General features: G+C 29.9%; 2 protein-coding genes across 2 annotated transcripts; one reads left to right on the top strand and one right to left on the bottom strand.

Moving 5' to 3' along the window:
- Positions 1–3245: 3245 nt before the first annotated feature.
- LOC139106175 (uncharacterized) lies at positions 3246–5108 on the bottom strand. Its single transcript, XM_070662736.1, has 8 exons — positions 5017–5108; positions 4860–4946; positions 4485–4562; positions 4337–4423; positions 4248–4278; positions 4054–4140; positions 3551–3707; positions 3246–3259 (listed from the first exon to the last, which is right to left on the bottom strand). Exons 1-8 carry the CDS (start codon positions 5106–5108, stop codon positions 3246–3248), a joined length of 633 nt encoding a protein of 210 aa, XP_070518837.1.
- Positions 5109–6861: 1753 nt separating this feature from the next.
- Positions 6862–8703, top strand: LOC139106174 (uncharacterized). Its single transcript, XM_070662735.1, has 9 exons — positions 6862–6953; positions 7024–7110; positions 7219–7332; positions 7412–7489; positions 7551–7637; positions 7696–7726; positions 7834–7914; positions 8261–8416; positions 8686–8703. Exons 1-9 carry the CDS (start codon positions 6862–6864, stop codon positions 8701–8703), a joined length of 744 nt encoding a protein of 247 aa, XP_070518836.1.
- The last annotated feature ends 1343 nt before the right edge of the window (positions 8704–10046 follow it).

Here is a 10046-nt window from a genome sequence, read left to right as displayed (position 1 = left end):
AATTAATAAATTTAGATGCAAAAGATTGCAGTGCAAAGAAATTATTTAATGCTTTTAAAACAGAAATGTGGAAATTAAAAATTCCATTTCAAAACATTGTTGCTTTATCATGCGATAATGCAGCTGTAATGAAAGGGAAAAATTTATCATTTAAAACACAGCTTGAAAAAATAAATTCAAAAGTATTAACTCTTTCATGTCCATGTCATTCTATTGCGTTAGTTGCAAATGCTGCATGTGATAAAATACCTCATGTTTACGAGGATTTTATTAAAAAAGTGGCATATTATGTTAATAGTAGTCCTAAGCGCTCAGCAATTTTTCGTGAATTTTGCAATTGCTTTCAAGAAACGAGCCACAAACTTTTAAGATTATGTGAAACGCGATGGCTTTCTCGTCATATGTGCATTGAAAGAATTTTAGAGTCTTGGGATACTATAAAACATTTCTTGACTGACATGATTGTGAATGAGAAATCGAGTGTAGCTGAAAATTTAAAATGTACTATGCAAAGTATAGACTTAAAGGCATATTTCTTATTTTTAAAATATGTTTTACAATTTTTAATAAATTTAATATATTTTTCAAGCAGTTGAAACAAGAATACATCTCTTGCATCCAAAATTAATGCATCTTTTGATTCAACTGTGTGAAAATTTTTTAAAACAAGAGGTATTAAAAAATGTATTTAATGTTACATTTGCTTTAAATGAAAATCAAAAACCTCTTGAAAATATTACTTTAGGATCAGATTGTGAAGAATATCTAGATGATTTATCTAATAACGGACACGCGGATGAAGCAAATATAAGAAAAAATTGTTTAGAATTTTATGTTACTGCAGCGGAACAAATTTGTAAAAAATTACCAATAAATAATAAATTTTTATTTAAATTAAAAGTCTTCCAACATGCAGCGTTATTTGATGCTCACAGAGACATTACGTTTAATGACGTTTCTTTTGTTGCTGAAACCATCGGTGGTTTTGACAAGAACGGTTTGAAAAATGAATGGTCTAAAATACATTTAGATTTTACAGATGCAGAGAAACAGCATCTCGCAACATTAAACTTTGATAATATGTGGAAAGGAATTTTTAAAAGTAAAAATAACATACAGAGATATGAAAATTTAAAATCACTTATTAATACAGTTAGAACATTTCCAAATTCTAATGCCGATTCTGAAAGAGTATTTTCATTTTTAACAGATATAAAAACGAAAAAACGTAATCAACTTTTTTCGGCTAGTGTTAATGCTATTTGTGTTTTAAAATCTGCATTACAAACAAAAAAACAAAATATTTTAAATATGAGTATAGATGAGAATCACATAGCTTTAATGTCCACAGACAATTGTACGCTAAACATTGTATTAAAAAAAAAAGTACTTTAACATTGTATTCCGCATACGACAATGATGACAATGATGCTGTTGCATCTTCATCTAATAATAATGAAATAGTCACAGCTGTAATATCCACAGATCATTCGTACGCTAAACGTTAAACTAAAAAAAAAAGTAGATTAGTATTCTACTTCACGTATGACAATAATGAAGATAATACTATTGCATTTTCATGTTATATTATTTTATACCATATAAAGTGAGAAAAAATTAATAGCATATGTTTTAAAATATGTAAAAAATGCTAATTTAATTATTGTCATGAGTAGACACCATGTCTGTAAGAGACACCATGTCTGTAAGAGACACCATGTCTGTAAGAGATACCATGTCTGTAAGAGACACCATGTCTGTAAGAGACACCATGTCTGAAAAAGACACCATGTCTGTAAGAGACACTATATTTTTGGGTTTCAAAGGGTAGTAAAAGCATAATACACGACTTTTGTTGTTTTTGAGAAGACATTACTATTGTTATATAAAAAAGTTATGCATTTTATTTTTGTTGTTAATAATGATATGAATAACAATAATGCAATGCGTTGCTTTCACATTAATAATGCTAACAATGTCTACTCAAACATAACTTTTATCGTCGTATAGTTTTTTCTACTCAATTCCTATCCTCACCTCCACGTGGTGATGCCTAGTAATCTTATCGATTTGAATAACCAATGTTAATCAAATGATAAGAGCTAACGAGGAAGGAGACAAATTTTAGAGCCTAAAAAAACTAAATTTTATTTAAACACTAGAACAATACAGGCGCGCGCTGCGTGCGCGCATTATTTCAAGAAAATAGCAATTAAATAAAAGCCAATGCCAAAACCAAACCTCATAACCTCTTTTTTGACTGCTGACATTTTCTTTCGCTTGGCAAGAAGCAAGCCAAGCAAAAAAGAACCAATCAGCATGGGTTTTAAAATTTTAAGTCTTTCGACGTGGACAATCAAACCTTGTAATGTGCTTTCTGCCCGCCTTGTTTTCTCCGCGCTATCCGTTCTTTCCGTCCGCCTTGTTTTCTCCGCGCTATCCGTTCTTTCCGCACGCCCTGTTTTTTCCGCGTTCTATCTACTCTAAATGTTTTTTTACGTATGTTTGTGACATCCAGTATAAACGTGCATTGCAACAAATTTTTCCCGTCCCACTTACACAGACTTCGGACTGTCGGATGTATTTTTAATATTTTTTAAAAATACAACCGGTGTGGTTAGAAAATTTTGATGCACCGCACGATTCAAGAAAAGATAAAAAAATAAAAAAGATAAAAAATAAAATAATCAATAATATAATAATATTAATATTATAAAAAATATTAAAAAATAATAAAAATAATAAATAAAATAAAATATTATACTATATTATTTTAATAGTTTATATATAGAAATAAGAAAGTATGGATATACAAAAAAATATCTAACGAAAAGCCGAATACGTGTATATAAATCGTGTTTTATTATTGCACATCATAAATTTTTTGTTTTCATTGAAAGAGATATTAATTTCCTTTTTCTCTATTTTTTTTGACGTTATAATTAATAAAACATATTTATCAATTTTTTATTTGTGTAATAAATTTAAATAATAGAAATAAAACTTAAAAAAATCATTTCTCCGCTCGCGCTCGCGACTTGTTTACGGCGTCTCACGCTTTATGAATGAAGGAATAAATAATTGCATAATTGTTTTTAAAAATTATTTTGTTATTCTGCAACGTTTTTTTTTTTATTATTTTAACATTTATATACAACTTGAATAAAAGAAATAGATAAAAATATATTTACAGTTTTTTTATAAAATAAATAATTAAATAAATAATTGTGTTTAATTGTGTTTAATTAGTCTTCAATGTCTGAAAAAAAAAATTAATATTATAAATACATAATTTTTAACATAATCATAAATGTAAAATGATATGAATTATACAGGGTGTATCATTCCATATTGACAAACTGTCAGTTAGATTGGTCTGGTGGATACAAGTTAATAAGTCCTGTGCCGTTTTGCAAAATTCTCAATAGTTTTTTAGAATCTTGCAAAACGGCACAGGACTTATTAACTTGTATCCACCAGACTTATCTAACTGACAGTTTGTCAATATGGAATAATACACCTTGTATTAATACACAATATTAATACTTACTGTGTTGCGTATATAAGTGTTTTTTGTAGACATCGCTACGTTTAAATATTTTCTTGCAATACTCGCAATTAATTTGAAAGTTGGTGTGGGCCGATTTAATGTGCCTTTTTAAATTTTGTTCTAGTGTGTATTTTTTATCACACTGTGGGCATTGAAACTAAAATATAAAATGTAAAAAAAATTAAAGATAAACTTCCGAAAACGATGCTCTCCCGATATTGATGTCCGTCTGTTTTCAAAACATTCAAAACAAAATCTAAAAACATTGTTTAAAATTCTTAATATTTAAAAAAATAAACAAGAAAAATCGTTTTATGGTTTCTTTTATCGATTCCACCATAAAAATCAATTTCTGCAAATAACCACTATGGGATTCGTAATCAGCGCGTCAAGATACAAAAGTACACGGACAAACATCAAAATCGGGAGAACATTGTTTTTCAAAGTACTGTCAAAATTATTTTTTTTACTACTAAACGTAACATATGGTTACAAGTACTTACGGTAGATTTATTATTTTCTTTTTTACTTTTATTTCTTCCGTGATTATGGCAACATGTGAAAATTCTATTGCATTCTGGACATTTTATCTGAAAAAGTGTAAAATGTCCCAATTTTTAAATAACAAAGAGACAAGCGAGTATTCTAAAGTTAATAGATGTGTTTGTTAATAATAAAACCTTTAAATAATACTTACATCGACAGATTTGGAAGGCCCCGCCTGTGGTCTGAAATATTAATTTTTTAATAAAAATTGTAAACAAGTATATGATTAAAAATACTTACGACGTATCACTGTCCGTATCTGCTGCTGCGGCTGCTGCAACTGCCACAGAATAATTTGTTGTCATATGAGACGGCCCCGCTTGTGGTCTGAAATATTAATAATTTTTTAATAAAAATTTTAAACAAATATATGATTAAAAATACTTACGTATCACTGCGGTTAGCCGAATGAGCAGCAGTCGCAACCGCCACAGTAGAATTGATGGGGCTAATCTCTTGCACACATCTAAAAAATTAACAATTTTGTAATTAAAACTTACAGGCTCACTTATTTCATAGCGTACTTTTGTATAAAAATATCTTACTCTGTCTCATTATTTAATTGTTTTCTGCAAGGACTATACATTGGCACCCGTAAAAATGATTTATTAAGTAGTATCGGCGGCGTTTTTCTGTTGGCGTTTTTACTTCACTACTGAAAAATTAATATTGATATTAAATGCAAATAATTTTTTAATATAAAATAACATGCGCTAACATGCTCTTAATTAGTAAATTTATACTATTTAATATAAATACTTACGCGGTTTCAATAAAAGAGTTGTTAGGCATTGATTGCTGTGAAATTTCTGAAAAATTATCTTCTCTTAACGCTGATGATAGATTTAATCTAAAAAATTAATATTTATATTAAGTTTAAACGTTTTTTTTTTAATACATGTACTATTATTACTACTTACAGAGAAGCGCTTCTGACCACTTCTACGTGGTCAGTTGCTGTTGCCGAAGCCGTTATAGTTAATATAGGCAATACAGGCTGAGCCGTATTCATTTCTCTGAAATATTAATGTAATGAAGAAAAAAAAGAGAGAGAGAGAGAGAAATATCCTACTGTACTACTACTCACAAAAATACATTTGGTTCTTGCTCCAAAAGCGGGTGTTTTCTGGTTTATAGATTTGTCCTCTAAAAATTCATATAATAAAAATAATTCATATAATAGAAAAGAGATTAAAACAAAACAAACGACAACATAAAGTTAAATTAACAAAAATACTTACGCAGTTGCCACTTTAATCTCTTGGATTAAAATTGGACATTCTTTTTTCCTGCATTGTATAAGACGTCCATATATTTTTACTTTTATAATATAAAAATATGTTTCTTTATTATTTATTCCTTGTGTCTAAAACATTATTTTTTTACATTAGAACAATACAGGCGTGCGCTGCGCGTGCGCATTAATTCAAGAAAATAGTAATTAAAAAAAAGCCACAGCCAAAACCAAACCTCAAAACCTCTTTTTTGACAGCTGACATTTTCTCTCGTTTGGGAGAAGCAAGCCAAGAGAGAACCAATCAGCGCGAGTTTTAAACGGCAACAATAGATTCGAGATTTCGAGATTCAGCTAATTCAGACGTGCAACACACTTTTTAGATAGGATACAGGGTGTCCCAGATCAGTGGACGGGTTGAAAATAGTAGATAGAACTAATCGAATTAAGACAAAAAATCTTTTACCATTAAAAAAAATTCTGAATTTCCGAGAAAAAAAATTAAATTTATGTACTCGTAAGAGCGGCAAAGAAGCGTGGGCTGAGTGAGCGCGCGATAGACAGCGGCGTGTATATCTTAAAGGTGATGGACGGAATCAGCGCGCGGTGAGCGAGACGATGTGACGACACGCGAGCGAAATGAAGTGACAACGCGCGTTGTCGCCTCGTCTCGCTCGCCGCGCGCTGATTCCGTCCATCACCTATAAGATATACACGCCGCTGTCTATCGCGCGCTCACTCAGCCCACGCTTCTTTGCCGCTCTTACGAGTACATAAATTTAATTTTTTTTCTCGGAAATTCAGAATTTTTTTTAATGGTAAAAGATTTTTTGTCTTAATTCGATTAGTTCTATCTACTATTTTCAACTCCGTCCACTGATCTGGGACACCCTGTATCCTATCTAAAAAAGTGTGTTGCACGTCTGAATTAGCTGAATCTCGAAATCTCGAATCTATTGTTGCCGTTTAAAACTCGCGCTGATTGGTTCTCTCTTGCTTGGCTTGCTTCTCGCCAAACGAGAGAAAATGTCAGCTGTCAAAAAAGAGGTTTTGAGGTTTGGTTTTGGCTGTGGCTTTTTTTTAATTACTATTTTCTTGAATTAATGCGCACGCGCAGCGCACGCCTGTATTGTTCTAATGTAAAAAAATAATGTTTTAGACACAAGGAATAAATAATAAAGAAACATATTTTTATATTATAAAAAGTAAAAAATATATGGACGTCTTATACAATGCAGGAAAAAAAGAATGTCCAATTTTAATCCAAGAGATTAAAGTGGCAACTGCGTAAGTATTTTTTGTTAATTTAACTTCTTATGTTGTCGTTTGTTTTGTTTCTTTTAATCTCTTTTCTATTATATGAATTATTTTTATTATATGAATTTTTTAGAGGACAAATCTATAAACCAGAAAAACACCCGCTTTTGGAGCAAGAACCAAATGTATTTTTGTGAGTAGTAGTACAGTAGGATATTTCTCTCTTTCTCTCTCTCTCTTTTTTTTTTCTTCATTACATTAATATTTCAGAGAAATGAATACGGCTCAGCCTGTATTGCCTATATTAACTATAACGGCTTCGGCAACAGCAACTGACCACGTAGAAGTGGTCAGAAGCGCTTCTCTGTAAGTAGTAATAATAGTACATGTATTAAAAAAAAAACGTTTAAACTTAATATAAATATTAATTTTTTAGATTAAATCTATCATCAGCGTTAAGAGAAGATAATTTTTCAGAAATTTCACAGCAATCAATGCCTAACAACTCTTTTATTGAAACCGCGTAAGTATTTATATTAAATAGTATAAATTTACTAATTAAGAGCATGTTAGCGCATGTTATTTTATATTAAAAAATTATTTGCATTTAATATCAATATTAATTTTTCAGTAGTGAAGTAAAAACAACGCCAACAGAAAAAACGCCGCCGATACTACTTAATAAATCATTTTTACGGGTGCCAATGTATAGTCCTTGCAGAAAACAATTAAATAATGAGACAGAGTAAGATATTTTTATACAAAAGTACGCTATGAAATAAGTGAGCCTGTAAGTTTTAATTACAAAATTGTTAATTTTTTAGATGTGTGCAAGAGATTAGCCCCATCAATTCTACTGTGGCGGTTGCGACTGCTGCTCATTCGGCTAACCGCAGTGATACGTAAGTATTTTTAATCATATATTTGTTTAAAATTTTTATTAAAAAATTATTAATATTTCAGACCACAAGCGGGGCCGTCTCATATGACAACAAATTATTCTGTGGCAGTTGCAGCAGCCGCAGCAGCAGATACGGACAGTGATACGTCGTAAGTATTTTTAATCATATACTTGTTTACAATTTTTATTAAAAAATTAATATTTCAGACCACAGGCGGGGCCTTCCAAATCTGTCGATGTAAGTATTATTTAAAGGTTTTATTATTAACAAACACATCTATTAACTTTAGAATACTCGCTTGTCTCTTTGTTATTTAAAAATTGGGACATTTTACACTTTTTCAGATAAAATGTCCAGAATGCAATAGAATTTTCACATGTTGCCATAATCACGGAAGAAATAAAAAAGAAAATAATAAATCTACCGTAAGTACTTGTAACCATATGTTACGTTTAGTAGTAAAAAAAATAATTTTGACAGTACTTTGAAAAACAATGTTCTCCCGATTTTGATGTTTGTCCGTGTACTTTTGTATCTTGACGCGCTGATTACGAATCCCATAGTGGTTATTTGCAGAAATTGATTTTTATGGTGGAATCGATAAAAGAAACCATAAAACGATTTTTCTTGTTTATTTTTTTAAATATTAAGAATTTTAAACAATGTTTTTAGATTTTGTTTTGAATGTTTTGAAAACAGACGGACATCAATATCGGGAGAGCATCGTTTTCGGAAGTTTATCTTTAATTTTTTTTACATTTTATATTTTAGTTTCAATGCCCACAGTGTGATAAAAAATACACACTAGAACAAAATTTAAAAAGGCACATTAAATCGGCCCACACCAACTTTCAAATTAATTGCGAGTATTGCAAGAAAATATTTAAACGTAGCGATGTCTACAAAAACACTTATATACGCAACACAGTAAGTATTAATATTGTGTATTAATACAGGTGTATTATTCCATATTGACAAACCTGTCAGGATGGATAAGTCCTGTGCCGTTTTGCAAGATTCTAAAAAACTATTGAGAATTTTGCAAAACGGCACAGGACTTATTAACTTGTATCCACCAGACCAATCTAACTGACAGTTTGTCAATATGGAATGATACACCCTGTATAATTCATATCATTTTACATTTATGATTATGTTAAAAATTATGTATTTATAATATTAATTTTTTTTTTCAGACATTGAAGACTAATTAAACACAATTAAACACAATTATTTATTTAATTATTTATTTTATAAAAAAACTGTAAATATATTTTTATCTATTTCTTTTATTCAAGTTGTATATAAATGTTAAAATAATAAAAAAAAAAACGTTGCAGAATAACAAAATAATTTTTAAAAACAATTATGCAATTATTTATTCCTTCATTCATAAAGCGTGAGACGCCGTAAACAAGTCGCGAGCGCGAGCGGAGAAAATGATTTTTTTTTAAGTTTTATTTCTATTATTTAAATTTATTACACAAATAAAAAATTGATAAATATGTTTTATTAATTATAACGTCAAAAAAAATAGAGAAAAAGGAAATTAATATCTCTTTCAATGAAAACAAAAAATTTATGATGTGCAATAATAAAACACGATTTATATACACGTATTCGGCTTTTCGTTAGATATTTTTTTGTATATCCATACTTTCTTATTTCTATATATAAACTATTAAAATAATATAGTATAATATTTTATTTTATTTATTATTTTTATTATTTTTTAATATTTTTTATAATATTAATATTATTATATTATTGATTATTTTATTTTTTATCTTTTTTATTTTTTTATCTTTTCTTGAATCGTGCGGTGCATCAAAATTTTCTAACCACACCGGTTGTATTTTTAAAAAATATTAAAAATACATCCGACAGTCCGAAGTCTGTGTAAGTGGGACGGGAAAAATTTGTTGCAATGCACGTTTATACTGGATGTCACAAACATACGTAAAAAAACATTTAGAGTAGATAGAACGCGGAAAAAACAGGGCGTGCGGAAAGAACGGATAGCGCGGAGAAAACAAGGCGGACGGAAAGAACGGATAGCGCGGAGAAAACAAGGCGGGCAGAAAGCACATTACAAGGTTTGATTGTCCACGTCGAAAGACTTAAAATTTTAAAACCCATGCTGATTGGTTCTTTTTTGCTTGGCTTGCTTCTTGCCAAGCGAAAGAAAATGTCAGCAGTCAAAAAAGAGGTTATGAGGTTTGGTTTTGGCATTGGCTTTTATTTAATTGCTATTTTCTTGAAATAATGCGCGCACGCAGCGCGCGCCTGTATTGTTCTAGTGTTTAAATAAAATTTAGTTTTTTTTAGGCTCTAAAATTTGTCTCCCTTCCTCGTTAGCTCTTATCATTTGATTAACATTGGTTATTCAAATCGATAAGATTACTAGGCATCACCACGTGGAGGTGAGGATAGGAATTGAGTAGAAAAAACTATACGACGATAAAAGTTATGTTTGAGTAGACATTGTTAGCATTATTAATGTGAAAGCAACGCATTGCATTATTGTTATTCATATCATTATTAACAACAAAAATAA

The sequence above is a fragment of the Cardiocondyla obscurior genome, linkage group LG10, assembly GCF_019399895.1.
Source record: "Cardiocondyla obscurior isolate alpha-2009 linkage group LG10, Cobs3.1, whole genome shotgun sequence".
Taxonomy (NCBI): domain Eukaryota; kingdom Metazoa; phylum Arthropoda; class Insecta; order Hymenoptera; family Formicidae; genus Cardiocondyla; species Cardiocondyla obscurior.
The sequence above is the reverse complement of the archived record's forward strand: the minus strand, read 5'-3'. Positions and strand labels throughout refer to the sequence as shown.